Source organism: Suillus fuscotomentosus (genome assembly GCF_016647785.1).
Source record: "Suillus fuscotomentosus strain FC203 chromosome Unknown F5891scaffold_10, whole genome shotgun sequence".
NCBI lineage: Eukaryota > Fungi > Basidiomycota > Agaricomycetes > Boletales > Suillaceae > Suillus > Suillus fuscotomentosus.
In genome coordinates, this window is record NW_024539522.1 from 1,044,488 (window position 1) to 1,068,883 (window position 24,396).

The 24,396-nt window shown below is 48.5% G+C and overlaps 8 protein-coding genes across 8 annotated transcripts; 3 read left to right on the forward strand and 5 right to left on the reverse strand.

The window, feature by feature from the left end:
- Positions 1 to 5,196: 5,196 nt before the first annotated feature.
- F5891DRAFT_977289 (uncharacterized protein) lies at positions 5,197 to 5,673 on the forward strand (the record flags this gene model as incomplete). Its single annotated transcript, XM_041376688.1, has 2 exons — positions 5,197 to 5,268; positions 5,344 to 5,673. 2 exons carry the CDS (start codon positions 5,197 to 5,199, stop codon positions 5,671 to 5,673), a joined length of 402 nt encoding a protein of 133 aa, XP_041230010.1.
- A 1,457-nt stretch (positions 5,674 to 7,130) lies between these two features.
- Positions 7,131 to 7,895, reverse strand: F5891DRAFT_1171057 (uncharacterized protein; the record flags this gene model as incomplete). Its single annotated transcript, XM_041365527.1, has 3 exons — positions 7,131 to 7,482; positions 7,540 to 7,770; positions 7,821 to 7,895. The coding sequence occupies 3 exons, from the start codon at positions 7,893 to 7,895 to the stop codon at positions 7,306 to 7,308; spliced, it is 483 nt and encodes a 160-aa protein (XP_041230011.1). The 3' UTR covers positions 7,131 to 7,305.
- Positions 7,896 to 13,072: 5,177 nt separating this feature from the next.
- On the reverse strand, positions 13,073 to 14,723 carry F5891DRAFT_1207465 (uncharacterized protein; the record flags this gene model as incomplete). Its single annotated transcript, XM_041369065.1, has 8 exons — positions 13,073 to 13,193; positions 13,247 to 13,401; positions 13,458 to 13,649; positions 13,704 to 13,842; positions 13,881 to 14,080; positions 14,136 to 14,244; positions 14,294 to 14,425; positions 14,479 to 14,723. 8 exons carry the CDS (start codon positions 14,721 to 14,723, stop codon positions 13,073 to 13,075), a joined length of 1,293 nt encoding a protein of 430 aa, XP_041230012.1.
- A 792-nt stretch (positions 14,724 to 15,515) lies between these two features.
- F5891DRAFT_922615 (uncharacterized protein) lies at positions 15,516 to 15,797 on the reverse strand (the record flags this gene model as incomplete). Its single annotated transcript, XM_041373810.1, has 2 exons — positions 15,516 to 15,624; positions 15,676 to 15,797. Coding segments are annotated over 2 exons (231 nt in total), but the record flags the coding sequence as incomplete, so codon positions are not given.
- Positions 15,798 to 16,363: 566 nt separating this feature from the next.
- F5891DRAFT_891446 (uncharacterized protein) lies at positions 16,364 to 16,522 on the forward strand (the record flags this gene model as incomplete). The annotated part of the gene is made up of 1 exon (XM_041373301.1): positions 16,364 to 16,522. A coding segment is annotated over one exon (159 nt), but the record flags the coding sequence as incomplete, so codon positions are not given.
- Positions 16,523 to 18,763: 2,241 nt separating this feature from the next.
- Positions 18,764 to 19,676, reverse strand: F5891DRAFT_1207470 (uncharacterized protein; the record flags this gene model as incomplete). The annotated part of the gene is made up of 4 exons (XM_041369066.1): positions 18,764 to 18,841; positions 18,930 to 19,027; positions 19,065 to 19,321; positions 19,372 to 19,676. The coding sequence occupies 4 exons, from the start codon at positions 19,674 to 19,676 to the stop codon at positions 18,764 to 18,766; spliced, it is 738 nt and encodes a 245-aa protein (XP_041230015.1).
- A 212-nt stretch (positions 19,677 to 19,888) lies between these two features.
- F5891DRAFT_1184656 (uncharacterized protein) lies at positions 19,889 to 20,239 on the forward strand (the record flags this gene model as incomplete). Its single annotated transcript, XM_041366465.1, has 1 exon — positions 19,889 to 20,239. One exon carries the CDS (start codon positions 19,889 to 19,891, stop codon positions 20,237 to 20,239), a length of 351 nt encoding a protein of 116 aa, XP_041230016.1.
- Positions 20,240 to 21,636: 1,397 nt separating this feature from the next.
- On the reverse strand, positions 21,637 to 23,276 carry F5891DRAFT_1184657 (uncharacterized protein; the record flags this gene model as incomplete). Its single annotated transcript, XM_041366466.1, has 4 exons — positions 21,637 to 22,096; positions 22,151 to 22,320; positions 22,382 to 22,776; positions 22,838 to 23,276. The coding sequence occupies 4 exons, from the start codon at positions 23,274 to 23,276 to the stop codon at positions 21,637 to 21,639; spliced, it is 1,464 nt and encodes a 487-aa protein (XP_041230017.1).
- Positions 23,277 to 24,396: the final 1,120 nt, after the last annotated feature.

Here is a 24,396-nt window from a genome sequence, read left to right on the forward strand (position 1 = left end):
TTGTGAATGCTTACCGAAATAAAGAGGGCGCACGTTTGATACAAGTGGTGCTACTCTGCTTCAGCTGTTACTGACAGAACCCTCGTTGTGTTCATTTATTGATCACGACACTAGTCGGTGCACAGATTCAGGCCAGGCACGTTTTTGCGAATAAATGGCCAGCAAGAGTATCTCTCATTTGAATGATGCTGTGGGACATTCACAGCCGGTTCAGCTGCACTTAACACCCTCGCGCGCGCCTGCCTGAAAGGTTATATTCACAAGGATCTTCAAGACATGGCTGCATTCTGTTTATTCCACGACCCCCTTGCATTGCGTCTGCAGGGCTATCCAGATCAAGAGTTCTCTATCGTTTAATCGCTTCGAGCCGCACGAAGGAGTGCGCAGCTGTCAACATCCATGAACTTTATGCTACTGCCCTCCGTCCGGAAGGAAATTACTTCTTTAGTATCGGTTTGAGCAACGCTGATAATGTGATCAGCGAATACGACAAACTTCTGACGGATGCATCTGATGATGGCATCCAATTTCGGCGAAGTGCTGCCCTTGGGACACAGAACTTGGTCGTGAATCTGTTTCTTTATGCTCCAAGGGTGGCCAGTTTGCAAATATTGGTTGGCCCTTTCAATCTAAACCCGCTGCCATCGCTTGACCAAAACTCATGAAGTTGACAAGGCCATCATTCTATACGAAGAGATACCACGCCAACGCCATGTTGGGCACAAATGTCGCGCTGTATAATTGAACACCCACTTTCGATTAGTGACCTCAGCAAAGCTGTCATCCTCAATAGTATATGTCAATATGTGTTGTCACGCGTCAGCTGGCAGTGAGTACTATGGGGGGCGCAAGTCTTCGGAAGTGTCCCCTGAATCGCCTCGTCATGGAGGTGGTCCTCCAATTCCTTGTCCGTGCAGAGCAATCCGGGCGAATTCAGAGCATTGTCTTCGGGTGATGCCCAAAGGTATCATGATCTATTTGCTATGTACAAACCAAGTTGTACATATGGAGGATACGAGTCTGATTATGATAATCAATCATAGATGATAACACGAAATAATCTAAAGGATGGTCATTGCCTATCGATAAAATAAGGGCCGTCCACGTACGTGTCACAACATAAGTGATAGTAGAACCAATATATCCGAGGCACGTTGACAAGACGCGCTAGCAGCAGATATAGGACTTCCTGCCTCCATGTTCGCCAGGGTCAGTATGTACTGCTACTGCTTGCTGGTGTGGTTGCTGTTGCTGTTGCTGTTGCGTATCAGGATCTGGTTCAGCAGTATCGAGATATTCATCAGGTACGATGTCCGGGTTCTTGCCAGGAGCACCCGCAGCAACATTACGCTGTAGGTCTATGCATTAGAAACCTAAGATATAGCAATAAAAATCGACCCGACGCACCTCTTTAGCCTTTGCGAATGGAACTTCGACAACAGGCGGCGATGCATGAGGGGGAGGCTGGGTGAACAGGTGTCGTAGGTGAGTTTTGAAGGTGGTGATGATGTCGACTTGTGGTGAGGTGGTGGGTGGTGCAGGTGCAGGTGCAGAAGCTGATTGAGGCCACCTCGTCATAGCAAGCCTGAGTCTTTTGAGGCGCCCAGGACGCTGTTGAAGTCGTGGCTGGGGAATTTGAGAAAGCTATAATGAACGATGTGAGAGAGAAAAGAAAATCCGCTCTTGCACGCACTTGATGCAATCCGTGGAAAAAATTAGGTTCTGCATCGTAGCCATCCTCATATTGGCCCGGAATCTCCGCCTGCATAACGTTCAGTAGCAAAAGAGGCAAGAAAGGAGGTACATACACCAAGAATACGGTCATCTTGCGCAGCAAGTGCATTACATTGCTCCATGAAGTCTAAGTGAAATGCGAGTAAATATGATGCCCTCGGGTGTCATCAGTAAAGACTTGCCATTGGACCAATCGAGACAGCTGGCCTTCGCAGTTTCGTCGATGGCGTCCATCATGTATTTGTGTGCGTTAAGGGCTTCATCGGGTTTACCTCCCGAGAGGAATGCCTGACACCGTTTCTGGTGTGTAGTGAGCAACAATGACTCGAGGTCCCAGCCAAAGAGCTGGAAAAAGTGCTAGGTCATGACAATCATATACATGCATCATTTTGACGCACCACGGTCAAGTCCTCGTATATCAAGTGAATGCTTTTCGATGAGAAAACCCTTGAGTTGACAGCGGTAGTGAAGTGATCAGCAGCTTCGTCGTGACGCGCACCATCCAAGGCTTTGATTCCGAGGTGAACGCGTAAATATGTCTAATGGGTGAGCGACAAAGATCAGCTTTGATGACCGAACGTAGCCCATGATACTTACTTCCACAACACGACGTGCGAGAGGATCGACATTCGGACAGGCGACAGCAAGTTCTTTGATCAGCAGTATTGCTTCCTCATGTTGATCTGCATTAAAGAGTGCAATGGCCTGAAATACGGAGTGAAGCAAGGTGCATGCGAAATGAATTAAATTTACCTTGATCAAGAGAAGAAAATGATTGATTTCTGAATCTTGGTTCGTGAACATCGATGCGACATCAAATGCTATTCTTGCTTCCCAGAAGTGACCTTTTCCGCAGAGGGCAATGCCTTTAGAGATGTAGCCTATCAACGAGGGCCGAATGCTGATAGACTATGTTGCGGATGAAAGTTAGCCATGTGGGTCATGATGGGTCAGTCCATCTCACCTTGATGGCATCATTAAGGGCGAGGTCCCAGACGTGTTTTCGGGCTAGAACAAATGAACGATGGGCATAGGAAGCATAGTCGTTGGCATCGGTGTAGATCTCTTGCGCGAGTAGCTCTTCAGCGGTAGACAAGTCTCCGGTAACACATGCATCACGGGTCGTCGTGATGTCCAGGATCTGCATGAAAGTGCTCGAATTGCATTATGAGAGCCAAGGACGGAAACTCGCCTTTGAAGGTACTTCCCACTCTGAGATCTTGTTGTCATAACCTCCGCTGAGGACGTACTTGCCATCCACAGAGAACTTGACACACGTCAAACTGGATGAATGCTGAAAGATGGCAATGGTTCGTCGATCTGAGAGCCGCCAGAGACGAACATGCTTGTCATCAGATGCAGAAGCGACAAGGGTGCCAGCGGGATGGATGGCAATGGCGTTGATGGCATTAGTGTGGCCTTGGTAGGGTTGACCGACCTGCTGCCAGGTTAATGCGTCCTACTCTTGTATGGTAGGAATGCCTGCTAAAGAAGGCGTGTGCCATAGGGAGTCCACGCGAGTGACCAGCTGGATGGATCCTCCAAATATGCGACATGTTCCCTTGTGCCTGGATCATAAATTTGGATATTTTTTTCCGTCGCGATGGCAAGAAGTTCACCAGAAGGCGAATATCGAACGCAGCAGACATAACCACTGCACTGGATCATTGGTTCCCCTTGCATCTACCACGTGTTGGTACACCAAAACTTACGGTGTAGTCGTATGAACCAGTGGCCAGCGCTGTACCATCCGGAGAGAAATCCACCGAGGTGATAATATAGGAGTGGGCTTTGATGAGTTGACCGATGGATTCACCTGGCACCAGTTTCACCGTGCCAGGTGATGATTTCTCCATTTCTATCACCGCTTGCTATTATTTGCCCATCCGATGATATTGCCAATGCCAGTACCTCCCTGCTATGCCCCTCCATCTTCTTCAACACAACACCTGTCTGCAAGTCCCAAAGATTAAGTGTCTTGTCGTCCGAGCCCGTTATCATTCGTCGCTTATGAGGGAACACTGCAACTGCGTTTACAGTCTCCTCATGGTCTTCAAAATTTCGAAGGGGTATGGTGCTTGGAATGAGCTGCGACATTTCACTGAAGGTTGATGGTATTGAGTACGGTCGAGGAATTGTGGGCGTCTTTCTCTATATGTGGATTTTTGCTTCACTTCGTTTCCGGGCCATAGACGCCCAAGACACGAGACAGTTCACCATCACCATTCCAGCAAGAATGCCGCGGCTCCCTACGAGTCCCACCTTCCTCAACAGTACTGTCCACGCGCGTCTGACTGATGAAGAATACGATGCACCACTTGCCACTGGCCCACAGGCAGGTACAAATGCTGCACGTGCCTTGTCACATGACACTCCATATAAAAATACCCGAAGTTGAAATCAAACACTGTTATGGATATCATACAAGGTGAGAGCACACAGCTGTCGGAACTGTCTGTATTCTAATGCTTCTTCATGCATAACAGTCATGGTAAAATACTATGGATATTTGGTGAGCGATAGCTGGCTACACCAACGAGCCCTTGATGTGGGCTATCCACCCGCCAAGACACCCGAAGACTCGGATGATATCATCAGCCTTGCGTCGATAGATGTCATGGCAGCGACGGGCGTTCTCTCCTACGCCAGAGTTCGTCGAATAAAGACTCCCAAGGGCAAATATTTCTGATGCATTGCCCTCGCCTGTGACGATCCTATTACTGTTGGAGAACGAATGTCAACCCGCCCGCCGCCGGAGGCAAAATATAAGGCTTTGAAGGAGGCGCTGGGAAAGGATGGACCGCCTCACTGGTATCGAGCTATTTGAAACGAAACGTCGGTGAGCTTTCCACATTACCAAGGGACGCGACAGATGTTTATCTCTCTTAGGGAAACCATCAAAGTCTCATTGTATTGCCACCTATACAGTTACTACATACTGCTCAGGCTTTCGAATTCCGAGACATGGGGGTATATTAGCGCATATGATTATTATTTTCTTTCCATTATTCGTGTGTACCTATATTAGTCTGACTTGGAGGAAGGGCCAGGATGCCGAGGATCCTTTATAAGCTTCCCCCTGTGGTCAGTTCCTACTATATCTTGTTGTATCGAGAAAATCATCAAGGAATGCCACGAATTGACGAATTGACGCTGTCCAATATCCGAGTCCATTCACTCTGTGCTGTCACATCGAAAGCTCGAAACTCTACCGAGTGCATGCAGACTTACTAAGTGACACCATAAGCATCAGTTACTGGCATCTACTGGCATTGGAAACCTGCGAGAGAGCCTAGTAAACGACTGAGAGGTTCGTTAGACACTCGTTAATGTCGATCTCTCAAATCGTCCGTTCTGGATTTGTCGTGGCCTGGGAGTTGCTCCCGCGTGTAGGGGTTAAATTATCCGCTTTCGGATAATTGCGTTTTCAAACTTTTCAACGCACTCCCGCGATTCAACCATATGGCATCGGCCCTGCATCAGCTTCTTGGTCCTTGGAGCTCAGAGGTCACCTCATCGTACAACAGATTCAAGGTAAGAGCATGGAGTTGCAACGGAACTGTCTGTATTCTATATTCTGACGCTTCCTCAATCACAGTCATGGTAAAGTACTTCGGATATCTGATAACTGAGGGCTGGTTGCACCAAAAAGCCCTCGATCTGGGCTATCCGCCCGCTCAGACACCAGAAGGCTCGTATAACATCCGTAGCGCTGTTCCGAGGAATGTTATGGCAGCGGCGGGCGTTCTCTCCTACGCCAGAGTTCGTCGAATAAAAACTCCCAAGGGCAAACATTTCCTGTGCATTGCCCTCGCCTGTGACGATCCTATTACTGTTGGAGAACGGATGTCAACCCACGCGCCGCCAGAGGCAAATTATAAGGCTTTGAAGGAGGCGATGGGGAAGGATGGCCCGGCTCACTGGTATCGAGCTAGATGAAATGAAATGTCAGCGAACTTTCCGCATCACCACGATTAAGCAACTAATGTTCATTTTTCTTAGAGAAAACTACACAAGTCTTGTCGCATTGTCACGTATATCGCCACATACTATCGAAGTCATCGAATCACAAGATGTAATGATATATGATTACTTCCGTTGCCCGCATATTTACATATTGGTCTAAGGAAGAGCCAGGATGCCGCAGATTCTGTATCAGCTCCCTATCATCGACCGTTGGGAGGTTCTACTGCTATGATCGTCTCATCATTGTCTTGACAAATTCATTTAAGAACAGCGGAAATGGACGGTTTTGGGACTCGACGTGTGGTTCTATGATACAGTTTCGATGTGCTTGCCGTTATGAGGGCTGTGAATGAGGTCCCTTTCAATTGTCAGGGAGGTGGAGGACAACTATTAGCCCGAAACCTTGAACGTTCACTTGAAGTCCGATAGCACGACAGCAAGGCCGTCAGGGGAGTACACGATGAGTCTAGGATCCAAGCTTTGACCAAGGATGTGCTAAATAGCTAGCAGGCCGCATCATCATCGTTGTGTATGTCTCACTCGCGTTAATTTAAGACCTTCTCACTCACAATCAGAACGCGACGCCTCCCACCCAAGCACTCTTCTCATTAAGTCCAGACAACAACTCAAGGGCTTGTCTTGATTTACTTTCATTTCCTCAGTCTCGACGCACGCCAGCAAACGATATTATCCACCGCGACTGCTCCCACTATACCTTACTCATCATTCACGTTCACTGGCATTCCCGGACTCCACCTGCCCGCTCACCATGGCGATCACAATGCCCCAGTAATCATTAATGTTAATCATTCTTCGGAAATGATAAAACTGTCAGCCATCACCTCAAACTAGTGTTCGACGTGAGTTGTTCTCATTCAATGTGCTAGTAATATGCTCACCCTCAAAGCGTCCGCAACTATGATATTCATTCAGTTCAGGCCCGAGGGCCGTGCAGATGATTGATCGGGAGACGATGATGAGGAAACAAAGAAACGCTGATCCTTCGAACGCGAGTATCTTCTTCAGCCCTGAGTATGTGATTGCATGCTAGCACCTGCAGAACACGAACCCCCTCGGGATCCAGCACCTCAATCTACTAACGACACGCTACTAAGAAACGACGCATGCATAGTTGGTCCATTAGAGAGGTTTACGCTGACGGCCCGGCGTATTCGGATTCTTGCAAGAGTCAAAGTCTCAAATAGAAGCTGAGAGTAAAGTCCGAGGAGCGAAGTGCAGAGCGGTTGGGGTATTAGTGAAACAAGTCTTCTGTCCAGAGAGAGATAATCCATCGACAATGCTTTCACGACGATGTGGCCTACTAGAACTTGTGCAATGAGTCATTGCTTTTCCACAGTCAAGTATGTGAACGCAGTTCACCCTCATTTTATCAGTTGCGAGTGCTGCGCATCACAATATAGGTTCCTTATATGCCCTCTAAACGTATATATTCATCTAGCTACAGGAGGTTTGATTGTATGAATATGCTCGTTGTAAAAATTCTGAAGGATATTCATTACCCATCGATAAAATGAGAGCTGTCCGCGTAAATGTCACAACGCAAGTGATAGTAGAACCAAAATGTCCGAGGGACATCGAAACGTGCTAACAGCAGACACAGGACTTCCCGCCTCCATGTTCGCCAGGGTCTATATGTACTGCTACTGCTTGCTGGTTTGGTTGCTGTCGCTGTTGCGTATCAGGGTCTGGTTCAACGGCGTCGAGATATTCATCAGGTACGATGTCTGGGTCCTTGCCAGGAGCACCCGCAGCAGCATTACGCTGTAGATATACGCATCAGACAACCAAGATACGCTGATAATAATCGACCTGACCCACCTCCTTAGCCTTCGCGAATGGAACATCGACAACGGGCGTCGTTGCACGATGGGGTGACCGGGTGAATAGGTGTCGTAGGTGAGTTTTGATGGTGGTAGTGACAGCGACTGGTGGTGAGGCGGTGGGTGGTGCAGGTGCAGGAGCTTCCTGAGGCCTCCTCGTCATAGCGAGCCTGAGCCTTTTGAGGCGCCCAGGGCGCTGTTGAAGTCTTGGCCTGGAAATCTGAGAATGCTGTGATGAATTATGAGCGAGAGAACAGAAAGATGTGCTGTTGCACGCACTTGATGCATTCCTTGGAAGAAATTGGGTTCTGCATCATAGCCATCTTGTTCTTGTCCCGGGATCTCCACCTGCATAATGATCAGTAGCGAAGGAGGTGAGGAAAAAGGTACATACACCAAAAATATCGTCATTGTGCGCAGCAAGCGTGCTGCAGTTCTCCTTGAACTCTGAGTGACACGCGGGTGAGCATGATAGTCTTGGGTGACATGACAGAAGACTTGCCGTTGGACCAATCGAGACAGCTGGCTTGCGCAATGTCGTCGATGGCATCCATCATGTATTTGTGTGCTTCGAGGGCTTCGTCGAGTTTACCTGCCGAAAGGAATGCCTGGCACCGTTTCTGGTGTGTAGTGAGCAACAAGGACTCGAGATCCCAGCCGAAGAGCTGCACAAAGTACTAGGTTATGAAAAGCATTATATTTGCATCACGTTGACGTACCACAGTCAAGTCCGGGTATACAAGATGAATGTATTTCAATGAGAAAGCGTCTGAGTTAACAGCGGCAGTGAAGTGATCAGCGGCTTCGTCGTGATGCGCGCCATCAAAAGCTTTGATCCCGAGTTGAACACGTAGATATGTCTATTGTGCGAGTTGCAAAGATCAGGGGGGGATGACCGAGTGTGGCCACATGACACTTACTTCCACGACACGACGCGGGAGAGGATCGACATTCGGACAAGCGGCGGCCAGGTCTTGGATGAGCAGCATTGCTTCCTCGTGTTGATCTGCGTTGAAGAGTGCGATGGCCTGGAATACTAGATGAGGCAGAGAGCATGAGAGACGAATTAAATGTACCTTGATCAAGAGAAGAAGTTGTTTGGTTTCTGAATCTTGATTCGTGAACATCGATGCAACGTCGAATGCTACCCTTGCTTCTCGGATGTGACCTTTTCCGCAGAGGGCGATGCCTTTTGAGATAAAGCCCATCAACGATGGCCTAATGTTGACTGACTATGTCACGGATGAAAGTTAGCCTTTCGCAAGAAGACAATGATGGATGGCTCCATCTCACCTTGACTGCATCCTCAAGGGCGTGGTCCAAGTTGTGCTTCCGGGCCATAACAAATGAACGATTGGCATATGAAGTAAAGTCGTCGGCTTTGGTGTGAATCTCTTGGGTGAGGAGATCTTCAGCGATAGACAAGTCCCCAGTCAGACATGCATCGCAGGCTGTTGTGATATCAAGGATCTGCACGAAGGATGCTCTAATTGCGTGATGAGGGTCAGAAATGGAAACTCACCTTTGAATGCTCTACTGCCCATTCTGAGATCTTATTGTCTTCACCCCGCTGAGGATGTACTTGCCGTCCACAGAGAACGTGACACATCTCAGGATGGATGAATGCTGGAAGATGGCAATGGTTCGTTGATCTAAGAGTCGCCAGAGACGGACATGCCTGTCACGAGATGCAGAAGCGACGAGGGTGCCACCGGGATGAATAGCAATGGCGTTGATATAATCAGTGTGGCCTTCCCAGGGATGACCGACTTGCTGCCAGGTTGATGTGTCCCACTCCCATATATTGTCCTTAGTTTTGTAGCCTCCTGAGAGAAGGCGTGTGCCATCGGGCGTCCACGCGAGTGACATGTTCCATGATGTAGTTGTCAAATATGCGACACGTTCCTTTGTGCCTGGATTATAAATTTGGATATCTTCATTTGTTGCGATGGCAAGAAGTTCACCAGAAGGCGAATATCGAACGCAGTTGACAAAACTGCCACACTTGATTGGTTCTCCTTGCATCTGCCAAGTTTTGGTACACGAAAACTTCACCGTGTGGTCACTTGAACCAGTGGTCAGTACCATACCATCCGGGGAAAAATCAACCGAGGTGATGTCTGTGCGGTGGGCTTTGATGGATTGTACGATGGATTCGCCAGTTTCACCGTGCCAGGCGAAGACCTCTCCCGTTGTATCACCACTTGCTATTATTTGACCATCTCGGGACACCGCCAATGCCAGCACCCAACCCCTATACCCTTCCATCTTCTTCAACACAACACCTGTCTCCAAGTCCCAAAGACGAAGTGTCTTGTCGTATGAACCCGTAATCATTCGTCGTTTATCAGGGAACACTACATCTGCGATTATGTGCCCCTCATGATCTTCAAAAGTTCGAATGGGTGTGGGGCTTGGAATGATCTGTGACATTTTACTGGACCTTGATGGTGTTGAGCACGGCCGAGAAATTGTGGGCGTCTTTCAGAGGTGCGTGTATTGTGTGTTTTTATGTTACTTCACCACGCGCTAACCTTCTTCGTCTCCATAGACGCCCAAGACACCTTCGCCATCACCGTTTCAGCAAGAATGCTCGCAACCAGTAATAACCGACTGCACTGGCTACATACGTCCAATATTTGTCAAGCCTTACCGAGATATCAAGCGAGTATCACACCCCTCCAACAAACTTTCAGGCCCAAGTCTTATGTACGTCTCATGGCCGCTCACCTTACGGCTCACTGTAGACTAGTACAAAGTATCTGCATGTCTATGGTGCGTCTTGATTGTTGAACGTTGATCCCCGTCAGGAAGGGAGCGTTTCCAGTACTGTGCACCAAGAAGATCAAGCTTTTGTTGCTTTTGCCTGTGAATTCGTGCCCGAGAGCGACCATTATGCGCAACATAAATAGAAAATTGTAGCCAATGTGTGTGGGCCGCAAATACGGTAGTCTCGATTCTAGCATTCCGATCAGCATCAGTGGTCGCCCGCGCCCGGCCACCCCCATCTAACGAGCCGAGTCGCTCCGTCATGCAACGACTGTACTCGATCCTCGACACGACGATTCGTTGACGGGTATATGACAACCCAGCCATCAGTGAACTGGTGCAGAAACGAAAAAGGCATATATGACATTATATAGTACATAATCACAAGAACCTCCATAATTATGCTATCGAGGATCACATTGTCATGTTTGGCCATATAAAGGAAAGGATATTCCCTGATTTTCCTACAAAATTTTACGATCGGAAATAGATTCAAACATATCTCGAACTCAAGGTATAAGTGACGGTGGGACCAAAGCCGACAGTCAAACTAGATGGGTCAACAACGCCACATCAGAAGGAGGGACCACCGTGTCGAAGCTAAAAGCGAAGGTTAATAAGTTGTAAAGGATGAAGATGTGATCTCCCGAGGGGGAAACTATAAGTTTCGCGGCCTGCGTCGAGCCTCAGCACCCTCTTGTGAGATGCCTGACATCAGAAGGGAGGTCCACGGTCCCGAAGCTAAGAGCGAAGGTTAGTGACTTGCAGAGGACGAGGACATGATCTCCCGAGGGGACAACCGTAAGTTTCGCGACATACCTCGAACCTCAGCACCCTCTTGTGAGATGCCTGATATCGGAAGGGAGGTCCACGGTCCCGAAGCTAAGAGCGAAGGTTAGTGACTTGCAGAGGACGAGGACATGATCTCCCGAGGAGACAACCGTAAGTTTCGCGACATACCTCGAACCTCAGCACCCTCTTGTGAAATGCCTGATATCGGAAGGGAAGTCCACGGTCCTGAAGCTAAGAGCGAAGGTTAGTGACTTGCAGAGGACGAGGACATGATCTCCCGAGGAGACAACCGTAAGTTTCACGACCTGCCTCGAACCTCAGCACCCTCCTGTGAGATGCCTGATATCGGAAGGGAGGTCCACGGTCCCGAAGCTAAGAGCTAAGGTTAGCGAGTTGTAAAGGATGAAAACATGATCTCCCGAGGGGGAAACTATAAGTTTCGCGGCCTGCGTCGAGCCTCAGCACCCTCTTGTGAGATGCCTCACATCAGAAGGGAGGTCCACGGTCCCGAAGCTAAAAGCGAAGGTTAATAAGTTGTAAAGGATGAAGACGTGATCTCCCGAGGAGGAAACTATAAGTTTCGCGGCCTGCGTCGAGCCTCAGCACCCTCTTGTGAGATGCCTGACATCAGAAGGGAGGTCCACGGTCCCGAAGCTAAGAGCGAAGGTTAGTGACTTGCAGAGGACGAGGACATGATCTCCCGAGGAGACAACCGTAAGTTTCGCGACATACCTTGAACCTCAGCACCCTCTTGTGAGATGCCTGATATCGGAAGGGAGGTCCACGGTCCCGAAGCTAAGAGCGAAGGTTAGTGACTTGCAGAGGACGAGGACATGATCTCCCAAGGAGACAACCGTAAGTTTCGCGACATACCTCGAGCCTCAGCACCCTCTTGTGAGATGCCTCACATCAGAAGGGAGGTCCACGGTCCCGAAGCTAAGAGTGAAGGTTAGTGACTTGCAGAGGACGAGGACATGATCTCCCGAGGAGACAACCGTAAGTTTCGCGACATACCTCGAGCCTCAGCACCCTCTTGTGAGATGCCTGACATCAGAAGGGAGGTCCACGGTCCCGAAGCTAAGAGCGAAGGTTAGTGACTTGCAGAGGACGAGGACATGATCTCCCGAGGAGACAACCGTAAGTTTCGCGACATACCTCGAGCCTCAGCACCCTCTTGTGAGATGCCTGACATCAGAAGGGAGGTCCACGGTCCCGAAGCTAAGAGCGAAGGTTAGTGACTTGCAGAGTGTGAGGATTTGTTCTCCCGAGGGAGGCATAGTACGTTTCGTGACCTATTCCGGACTTCAACAGCATCTGCCGAAATGTCTGATTTCTCTCGATAGCATGTCGATTTCCATGGGATAACGAAGGCTAGTAGTCACTTGCAGGCGGCGAGAATGTGTTCTCCAGAGCGATTGACCATGAATCTAAGTCCCACTTCAATTGTCAACGTCAATTCTTCAGATGTACAAGAATGTTCCACCGTCAATCAGTTAGAAAAGCGTGTGAAGAAGATATGCCTTGTTGAAGTAAGCCAAATATGCTCACCAAGCCGACGACCAATCAACTTGTCACATGGTTCAATATGACATCAGCGGACATCAAATACAACATATCTTATCAGTCATTTTCGTCTTTTGAGTCCACATTTTCTGGGCAACGTTTGCGCAAGGACCACTAGAAAACACAGAACGCCGTGGTCACTTGATACTCCCTCCATTCAGCCAATTCAAAACACGCAGGCGGATCCGGAAAATGTCAGTTGAATCGTCTCCTGGGGATCATTCATATTTGTTGATGAGGTCTATCAGTCTTCCGTTATTGCTGGATAATGGTAACAGTGCGATATTGCTAGTTCCTTCAGGATGTCTCACAAGCCAAATATGAAGTGTGACAAATCATGTTATTATTCACGCCAAAGTACAAGAGTAAGGTAGCTTGGAAGCAACATTGTAGTATACGATATATGCCTAGTTTGAATCGAAACCAGTGTCATCGAGCTGTGCCCTCTGCCTTGCGAGGGCATTGACGGACATGTTGGCCTTCACCGTGTTGCTAAGATCCTCGCGGCGACTGCTTCCAAAAACCTTCCTAAACAACATAACATTACTCCGGGCTGATTGAAATTACTGTAAATACCGCACCTTGTCCACCACTCAAGGAGTTTATTGACTCTGCGTTGCGCTTCTTGACCAGGGGGCTTCTCAAAGAAGTCCACGATGGACCGCCAGAATTGAATATAGTCGAAGTCACCGTCAACGGACCGCCAAGAGGTAACTGAAGAAAGTGCAAATCGTACCTGCCAGTGTATTGGTCATTTACGGTGGATTGAAACACACTATCATGATGACTTACTTGACAGGCGACATATGCAATCGAGCGAGGTGTGACTTTATCCATCTTGATGATTTGCGCGACGTGTTTCTTGACTTTTATTCCGCAGGATGACTTTTTAGCGCATCGGTTGTTGGCGATGACATCTGCGCCGTCACCGTCGCCCTCGACGTCTTTTGCTGAAGACGGAGATGTGAATATAGCTTTGTAGCCCTGCAGACAACAGTGAGATTGGTTTCGGGCAACCGTGACTCGACTGCCACGAACCTGCAGTAAAATTTTGCCCTTAAAAAGACCTTCTTCTAAATTGTCCGCATTGGCGGTGTACTTTTCATACACAAAGGCTGGAAAAGAGAGGTCTGTCACAATATGGCCCTCGGATCGATCTCGAATCCCTGCCTTAACTCTAGTAAACAAGTTAGTGTCATGCAGGATACTGAGTACGCTACATATGCTGGGTTGTTCCAGTCAAGTTCAGCCGGACAGAGTAACCTCCCGCATGCGTCACTGGTGAATCCGCGGTAATTTTTATCGTCAGAATCAACGGGGGGATTCGGCTTGAGCTCGCGATTGACCCAGTCTGAAATAAGAGTCTTGAGCTTCGCTGTATCATCGCCTCGGGCACCGTCAGCCCCCTGCCTGAGCTAGATAAAGACTCAATATGATAAAGCCAAGCATTAGTCGGAAAAGCATGCACACCGCCTTTAACATACGCATATAATCATCATGATCTATGTCCGAAGAGGTCTTCAGAAACCACGGCAAGGTCCTCGTTAGAATACAGTACCCTGTAGACAAACGATCTTGGCTACATAAAACCAGTGAGGTTCACCGTAGAGAAAGGGGGAACAGCTTACTCGATAGTAGCATCCTCGTCGCCGTCGTCATCGTATCTCCTATCATTTTCATTGACAAGATCCTCGATACTGTCGAATAAAGCCACAATACGCCTGAGGCCTCGTCCTTGGGCCAAATAGTAATTTGACTGCCTAACAAACAGTGAATAAAGCAGACGCAATAGACACAAAACGAGGGCACGTACCTCTCTTTTACCACACGCCCCGACTCCAAGACCACGAGTTTACTCTCCAGTTCGGTGATCTTCCGTCTCTGTCGAGCCTCCGCAAACGATGACTGTACTTGGGATCCTAGTGGTTCAGAAGGCCGCCGAAGGCCGTTGCCGCTCTGCCGATCCTCAGTTTGAATGACTGACTCGGACATACTACCCTCAGCGTTATGAGACACGCTGCCCTCGGCGTGAGGTATGCTGTCCTCGGCGTACGACATGAAGAGGAAGATGGGAGACCAGAGAAGGTTTGCTGAAAAACACACAAGGAATAAGTGGAAGTGCGAGATGATGAACAGAAACTTAACTCAACCCCAGCCCTTTTATATGTTGGCCAACTACTCGGAACCATGAGTGCTCTACGTGGCAATTCAAGCAAAGTGGACAAATGTTACGGCCCTCGTATTCTAATGATAGATCTGGAAGTGGCTGTGAAGACGCAAATTGGACAAAAAAGGAAAATGTACCCGCTTAGTACGCCAAAGATCGGTAGGTGAATGGAAAAGTACAGATTCTGCACTAGTATACCTAGACGGCGGCAAAAAGGCACTAGTATTAGTGAGGTGATGACAGATGCTTATAGAACCTGGTGCAACTTACTACTACTAGTCGATGGAGACTCCTTCTTCGCTTTGTTTTTACAGACGCGGTACACTGTGATAAATTAGTAGTAGGAGTACTAATTCGCAGGAAGCTGCAGACACCAGAGCTGCCACATTGCACGACTTCTGAGTCCGGTGCGAACAAGAGTTGTGAATCGATATTATCACGGGCTGGATCCTTACTGGCAGGCATCAGGCCTCATAACTGGAATTTCCGAGTCAGTCCGAACAACCGTTTACCATACCGATGCTTACTTAGTAGTAGTAGTGGTCCGTTGGTGGTATTAGCGATGCACGGGGCACACCATGACAAGTCACTGCGTTGAGCCGTAGGTTAGTTGCAAGTTGAATAGGTCGCGATAGAAGCGGTAATTACAACTATGTCCCTATTATGATATTTACAAGATTGTCATTCGAATCGCGTCCAGGTGAGTCAGTTGCCGAATATTTGATTCCATCGCCAGGCAGTGAAGCAAGCTTTCTTTGGTTTGCTAAATCAACCTCTGAGCGAATAGGGTACCTATAGAAAGTTTTGAGGCTAAAATAACGCAAACATACAAAGATCCCGTACAGCTGTGTTGGCCTGATGCCATCCTCATACACGACTGGGCGCGAAAGACTGAAAAAAGCTTGAAAAGAAGCTTTATCCAACTTTCCAAAACACATCGCATTGAGCATGTCGACAAATTCTAAATTTATGTAGGCGAGTGAAGGCGGAATCACGAAGTATCGCTCACTTTGCTCTTTTTGCCGAAAAACTTGTGTTAGCACTATAGGCTGTTTTGATGCAACGACTCCAACTTTCCGCCTCAAATGCGAACGTGGATGGTATTTGAATTCCGTCCTTACCACGATCTGGCACTGGAGGAAGTTGGCAGAAGTCTCCTGAAAGTATCAACTAGCGGTTGCAAACACATCAGAAACCATAAGTTAAGAAGAAAGAGTTTGGATCGTACCTGTATTCCACCAAAAGGTTTGTCTAATCGCCTTACAATGTGAGCAATGGCATCCTATTGTTCAAAGGTAGTGTCAACAGCATGAGATTACAATGCTTCGGTAGCACCATACCAGTTTATCAAAGAGCTTTCCGTCAATCATGGATACTGTGTAATGACACGATCAACCTCCTCATAAGACAATAATAAAAAACCGTGTGCCGCGAACCTTCATCTATTATGAGAGTTTGAACGTTTTGCCACCGTTGCTTGACCCGTTCAAACTTAGGCTGACCAAGAAATTTACCCCCAAGCTTCTTTCCATCTTCTAGACCAAGCCCGATACCCGCCCATGAATGCACGGTAGTTCCGCCAGTGTTAACTGATGCTATTCCCGTTGAGGCCGTTATACCAAGACCTGAGTGGCCTCGCCCACCACGCGCTCGAATGATTTCCCGTAAGAGAACAGATTTACCGGTGCCTGGACAGAGTCATCAATGATGCAGGTAGGTCAGCTTGAATTACGCACCCGCAGACCCGGTGAAAAAACACATTCTCGCCGTGCTCAACCCTCCGAAGCACATTATCTTGCTCCTCTGAAAGAATGATACTCTCCGATGAAGGTCCAGGTGTGTGTGTCTCGATGGGAGTCTGATCGCGTCCTTCAAGGGTTGGTGGTTGCCTCTCTGCTTTTTCTTGAGTAGATCTTGCCACTCTCGGCTTAAAGGTCCATGACACGCTGGGTCCACTAGACGATATAGATTCCATACTAGAAGCTGGTAATATGACTTCCAAGACTTAGTAGCATCACCATTAGTCGTTGAATTACTCACTTGGTCCAGTTAACGCAAGCCACTCCTCAGCCTCAGTGTGAGACCGGAAGCTCTTGTGAACGGCACCGGGCCAACGTGAAACCTGTTGTCGTACTATAAATTTGCATCTATCAGTCATGTCTACTTTATGCTCACGTTTGCATTGCACTGAAACAGACATTAAGAAAGGGGACGCGTTTCGACTGAACCTAAGAGAAAACTCACCTCAGCCCAGGAGTCGTATATTCGTGGTCCTTCGCGACCAACCTAGGTAGGGGAAGAAGACCTGTTGGAAGGTATGTGACGCGCTTGTCCATGTGGCCAGTGTAATTGCACGTCGCGGCCTTCTCGTCGAGGTAGTCCGTGTACGTGTGACTAGATATCAATCGGTCAGTAACCTGCAACTAGATCCGAGTGAAATGAACACACTTGAAAGAAAAGAGACCAGCGTATTTGTTCACGAAGCCGACTGCAGGGATCTCCTCCTGCACCACGTCCCACGATATTGAAGCTGAGTTTCATGTATACGCACTTGGGAAGAGACAGAGCAAGTCAAGATGTTCACTAGGTGATCAGCAAGATCATGGACCGAGCTCGTCTTCGGCAACAGGAACGGGTATGAAGCCTCTTCTCTATTATGGATCCCTGTCCACATAATCTGGAGGCTTCGCTTTGTCTCCAGCTCCACAATGCTTACATCCAGCTTCTTGTAGAGAATGACAGTCATCGTTGACGACAAGACTCATCTATAACTGAAATGTTTGAGGCTTTTCAGTTGGCCTTGGGGTCAGGCCAAACCGACGGTGAATCAACAGAGCTGGACCAGCCTATCCTCCGTCCTTTGGGTGGAGCACCCTGTTGAAACGGAATTTTTCCAGGGCATCCCAGATGCACAGAACGAGGACGATGTTGCTACTCAACTCGTCGGCTTCTTGCAGCAGTTCCTTGAGGTCTTTTCGGAGCTCAAAGGCAACAAGCTGTATCTAACTGGTGAAAGTATAAATTCTCACAGAGTCCAGTAAGAGGCTTACCCCATTCTCTTGCAGCAAACCTTCGAGGGAGGAGCAGCCAGGGCCACCATTTGTCCTTCAGGTATAAGATATCTGGTCAGCAACGGACGTCACATCACTTCTGATGACCCACCAAAAGATTACATAATCAAGACTCCCTTCGGGGCCGGGAGGAAAAAACCAAAAATAGAGCTAATGTCCTTAATTTCAGCAAAGGACGCGCATAGTAGGCCACCCATGTACTCATTTGACGAGTCTCGTTAGGGCTGTTGCTGATAGGTAGAAGACCTGCCCAGCTAGGACCGATGTCGAAATCAACAAGAGGAAGGGATGTGCCTGGGCGCTGTGGCTCGCGAGTCGGATTTTGAAAAAGAAAGTCAGCGAGTCTGAGTGGCGCCGGCCGCTTGAAGGCAAACATACTAACTCAGCTCCGCTTGCCACTACGATACAGCCTCGACGAGCGCTAGTACCAGCAAATATCAAGTGCTACTACATACCATGGAGCAAAACGGTTTTTTCAACCTACATAACGATCAGTACAATCCTCAAGTGCAAGGGTCAGCGGTAGGTATCTTATTGAAGGTCCACCTAGTAGCTTGCCTGATCGTATCGGACTCACCCACCAGCAACTGGATCATATCGTCCCAGAACCGTTGATCGTCCCAGAACTGTTAAACGTCCCAGAATCGTTGAACATCCCAGGACCGTTAATTATCAGCGACTCAGCGATCGTATGTGGCACCTACTACTGTAGATACCATTCCAATACTAACAGATTTTAGGCGATATGGAACAGCACAACGCAAACGGCTCAGGACCGAATTCAGAATCACCGTTCGGCGTTGCAGCGTGAGCCGATTACAATGACAGATGAAGACAAGTGTTGGCTGACCTTGATGGCGTTACGGAGGGAACAGGAGTTGGAGGAAACCATGAGATATGTCGATAATTCCTGGCGGGAGTTGAACGAGATCAGGAGACTGTTGGGAATAAGGAGGAATTAGTAGATTGTCACGGTGGATGAGTGGATGACGGACACTCCTATGTTTTTCAAACGTTGCTGCTTACGATGAACCATTTCTGGCTGCGGTTGCGGTTGCGGCCTGGGCGGGTGGTGGTGGGGTATGTTTCATCTTCGTCTTCAGGCTCCGTTTCGCAGATATCATCTATTAAAAATAAGCTTAAGAACATTGCTCAGCGAACCAAAGTGCTGGGTTTTGGTCCCCACGGGTTTTTCCATGCAAAGGTCTTGTGGGGGGTCGTACGGCATTAGTTGTGCTGGATTGGCGTTTGTGTGCTGCTGGGGCAACTGAGCTTGCGGCTGCGGCTGGGGTGGTGGCTGGGCGGGGAAAGGCTGCTGCATAATGGATTGTGGTATTATTCCTTGCGTGTGTCCATCTCCTGGAAACAAGAACCCACCCCCGCCAAGAGCAGCTATCAGTTTCTGCATCTGCACAGGCCTTGGCCAGAGGGATTATTCAGGCCTTGCTGTGATACCATACGGAACTACGACAGCCTGGATAGATGCAACTCGCGGAGGAAGAACCAAGCCTTGGTTGTCGCCGTGCACCTGTCGAGGTCAAGAGCGTGCGTGTGATCATCCAGGAAGAGAGTGAAATAACGCTTACTGTGAGGAGTGACAGTGGGGATTGGACCACAGACGTTGTAATTAACAAGGTCGGGAATGCGAGATGCACGTTCTGATCCGGACAGGTGAAAATTGCACGGGTGTTTTGCGATAACGCAAAATTCGCAATGGGATGACGGTATCACAGATTCGATGGTGACCCCCTTAGCGACACAAGCGAGGCGCATGACGGCGTCTTTGCCGAGGTAGCACAAGACATGTCGTCTGGAATTTCAGCGAAGGGCTCCTCTGCTTGGACAGCATGTTCTTGCGCAGAGCAGAATATCGGGAAGAACATAGATCGCATGGGGCGTCCCTAGTGAGAAATGAGGTGTAGTGTGAAAGAGAATCAGAGAAGACCTGCCTGAAGCTTCGCATTGCCATCATCTGCGCCCTATAGATGGCCAAAACCAGCACTATTTCCCGTACAAATTCTGAGTCCCAGATCTCCGACTATATCACACCCGGGCTGTTAGTATTCGACGACCTTGACAGTGTCCAGGGTGGTTCAGAAGGCAGAAGAAAAGGCAAACAGCGAGAGGTGCTGAAAGTAGATCCGTATACACCTGATGAATGTGCCGCTCTCGATTGGATGCGCAGCACGCTCGAAATGGACATGATCACGGTCAAGGGCTGGTTACCATCTACCACAGACGAAGAGAGGCTTGCGATAGAGATGTATCTTAGAGAGACAACAAAGCACATACGTACCACAACGTTTTTGAGCGCTGCCTCCAGGTTCCATACATAATTTTTTGTCTGGTCCAGCACTGGCATGCCGTTCCGGAGTGACAAGACTAGGGGAATCAATGAGATTTGTCAGATGGGCCGGCACATTATGAAACGACCTCACGTCAAAGACGGCCTGGATGAATGAGTTCTATTAGTTCCGAACAGCAAGGGTTAGTTATCACTTACAGTCAGTCAGACCGCAGCCTGTTGGCAACGATTTGACCTGTGAAATCTATCAGATCAGTGCGTTTGTCCTATCGTGCGACAAGTGTACCATGATGCGGTGCATTTCCTGCATTGGAGTCATAAGCATAAACAGGTTGAAAATAAAAAGTCCTCACGTCATCAACAATTATTCCGGCTTTCTTGTAGTCGACAGGGTATATAACTGTGTATGATGAAATCTAACGATGTTCTAAAGAGAAAGGATTATCCCTTTACCTTCATCAAGTCCATCAAGTTCGTCCCCGTCCATATCCGGAACCTGTCCTCTGTGACCCGAGTCTAGACGACAATGAGGATATTCGGAAATTATATCCGAAGGTTAGAAAAGATAACTTACAATGGAAAAATAACACATCATGAGGATGAGCGTCATTCACAAGCCAACGCATCACATCGAGAATATTTTGCCTACAATACTGAGATAAACAATTAACTTGAGGACGTAGAAGGGAGGTACTTGCCAGCTCTGCAATGAGGTCAACCTCATCATCTCCACCATGCACCAGCTGCTCTGGAGAAAGACCATGATCATGCCCATTCCATTGGAAGATACACATGATCATACTGATGTCTTTACCAATTCTCCCATTGGTGAGAAAGGCTTGCCACTGGCACGGTGCTGTGGTGGTTGAGGTTGGGGATTGTTGTTCTGCCATATGACAGGTACAAAAGATGTGAACTAGAATGAAAATCAGCTCCCACTGTAACTCTGAGGGCACAGTCAACCATGATAATCAAAAGATGCACTACTATGGCAAACCTCAAGGACTAGTATGGAGAATGGCAGATTGTTATCAAGGTTTGGAGTCCAAATTTCAATCCGGAATCTTCCGATGCGGCACACTTGATAACGTGAGCAGCCGCATCTATAGGTATAACTCTGGTGTTGCCATGTAGTTTGCTGCCATCTCAAGAGCGACCAATGATAGTCAAGTCTGTTCTGGTGGGACAGCACTGACTCGTCGGAGTCGGAGCAGGGAGGTCACCCACGGTATTAGCCTGAGGTAAACATACTATGATTACTAATGAGTCACATGTACAGCAGCCGCTACAAGTACTACATACTACTAGTACAAAGCCGGAATCGGGGACTACAACTGCAGCTAAAAACTGAATATAAATAAAGGAGAAAATCGTATGAGAAATGGTCCCAATGGGCCCGCAGGAAACGAAAAAAAAAGCTATGGCATCTCAGTATTGTAAGTGATAGGACCGATTATCACCTTCCTGTGACTGACTAGGCACGGGAAGGGGCGGGTTATAGTTCTCTTGTCGCATCCCGAGTTGGTGCGTCGACCCCGCTACGTCAAACCTCATCTCGTGTCCGAGGTACTGCGAACTGGCAATGGGTTGTGAATAGTAGGAAGGGCCCGTGAGTGAGTTGTCCGTGTCTGCAAAGGGAGGCATTAACAGTGACTCGGAGCCTCCTGCGAAGGTGTGTGTTTGCGAGAAATGGGAAGGAATCTCCGAGTGTGGCTCAGCTCCTGCCGAGCGCACTGGCAATGGCGCGGGCGCAGTGGAAGATTGCGAGATAGGATGGTTCAACTTCGACCTGAACAAGTCAAGAGACTGAGACATTTCGGATGGTAATGAGGGTATATAGACGACTCTGGCAGCCTTGTTGTCTTGTAAGAACTTCGTCATTTCCTCCCTGTAAATGTATAACTAAGATGGTGTGCGCACATAGGCCGTAGAAATCACTTACATCCCTCTTAGGTGGAGCTTGCACAAACGACTCTTGAACTGCGTCCCGTGGACTGGATGTGCGGAGGTACGCTCCATGTCTCTTATGATATCAGAGTGCCAACTAGCGTACTTCTTCCTGCTGAAGCGGGCACTGCGTGGTTCGACTACTTTGTCAATTGCAACTCGCAGCTAAAAATGATACGAGACAGCGTGTTAGTAGTTAGGCACATGAGAATGGCGCATTACTCACCCCAACCGCTGACCATGACAACAGCATGACTGGAGTCGTGGTTAAACTGCGCCTGAAAGTCTCATCACAAAGCGGCGATTTAGTGTCCTTGTACCATTTTTGGATATGGCCCTCTATCAAATTTTCGTTGTCGAACATGAGAAGGTCGACGGTATCACCAGTGATCTTGTGACCGTGGAGGAAGTTTGTGAAGAGGCCTTCCTTCGTCGAATCAAAGAGTACTGACCGACGCTCTTTCATATATTCTTGGCGGGCAGAGGCGGACAACTGAGAATCGTCTGGCGGCTTGATATTGTACTGCAACGCAAAGGGCTTGAACGATTCGACAAGCTTGCTACGACATGACGAAAGCGATTGAATCAGACTGGTGGCCAAAGGATCTGTGAAAATGATATCTGGTTGTGAAATCAGTCACTGGTGATGCGGCGCACAGGCTCAGGATGCGAAATGACATACTGCAGTGATACTTCTGGTTAGCTTGGGCCACAACTTCTCTAAGATACATCTCTATCACAAGCCTCTCTTCGTCTGTGGTAGACGGTAACCAGCCCTTGACCGTGATCATGTCCATTTCGAGCTTGCTGCGCATCCAATCGAGAGCGGCACGTTCATCAGGTGTATGCGGCTCTACTTTCAGCACCTCTCGCTGTTTGCCTTTTCTTCTGCCTTCTGAACCGCCCTGGACACTGTCAAGGTCGTCGAATACTAACAGCCCGGGTGTGATATAGTCGGAGATCTGGGACTCAGAATTTGTACAGGAAATAGTGCTACCAGTAGCACTTTCACGAGGATAAGGATGGCCCGGGCGCCTGTGCATTGATCGTTCAGAAGGCGCCGCTCGCCGTCTTTCGACAACTGGCTGGTCCAGGTCGAAAGGAACCGAATAGGTGGACATGACTGCTGAGAGGAATGGGGAAATTTGACGGTGGACAATCAGTTAAATAGTCATCGAAAACCGTCATCACGATGCCACTACTCTGACCACGACCACTGTGACAGGAGTTAGTAAGGACCATGCAGACATATTAGAATACGCTCGCCAATCGTACTTTCACAATCAAGGGCCTCTGCATTACAATCCTCTCGTAGTGCATGGTGATCGGTCACGGTTCGCGGTAATGTGCTGGAATCCAATTTACCTGGCCGCTGCAGGACGCTGCATCAGTTAGACGAAATGAATATCGCACCGTACGAGTAATAGTATCGTCTTCCATCAACTTCGACATCAATCGGGTCCATCAGACTCGGTTTACCGTGTGACGCTATGATTGATCATGACTTGAACGGGGACAAAAAAACAATAAACAGATAAGGTTTATCGCATAGCGCAAAACATTCCGAGTCACTGGCAGGACATCGAATTACCAGGCCCAATATGTCCTGCCACCGTGACTCCAGCCTGAGGCTACGCCTTTAGTACTAGTAGTCAACGGTAATAGTAGTATGACACACTGATATGGCGGCAAGGCTCCAAGGGATAAATTCAACCAAAATTGTGATACCACCGCTCCTATAGTTGGAATGCCCGAGTTAAAATAGCAAACTTACCGTGACGTATCCCCAAGCGTATCCCCACTAGCGACATCTCTTCGAGTCATCCGAATCATGCACTTGTGCATTATTATTTGCACTGCCGCGATCATGATGAGGCGGCCATCACTGTGACTGGCCCGGGTAAGAGAACTTCTATCGTCTTCCACTGGCTCGGGGATGCGGCGGCCATACGATCATCTGTTTGGAACTTCCAAGTGAATGATCATAACCACGGTAGTAGTAGTAGTATTAGTACACCAGACGTGACGGTGACCTACCGTGATTAGTAGTAGTGGTCCAGACTGCGACGGGCGGCGACTGGACGCCTCCGAGTCCGGATTAGTACTACTACTTGAACTTCAAGAAGTCAAGCAAGGGGCCGCCGCTCTTCCAAGTCTTGAAAGCTTGAAGCTTGCGGTGGCCACTATCCGAGTCACTATCATCACCAATTTTTCGGTACATGAGGGCGATAGAGGTGCTTA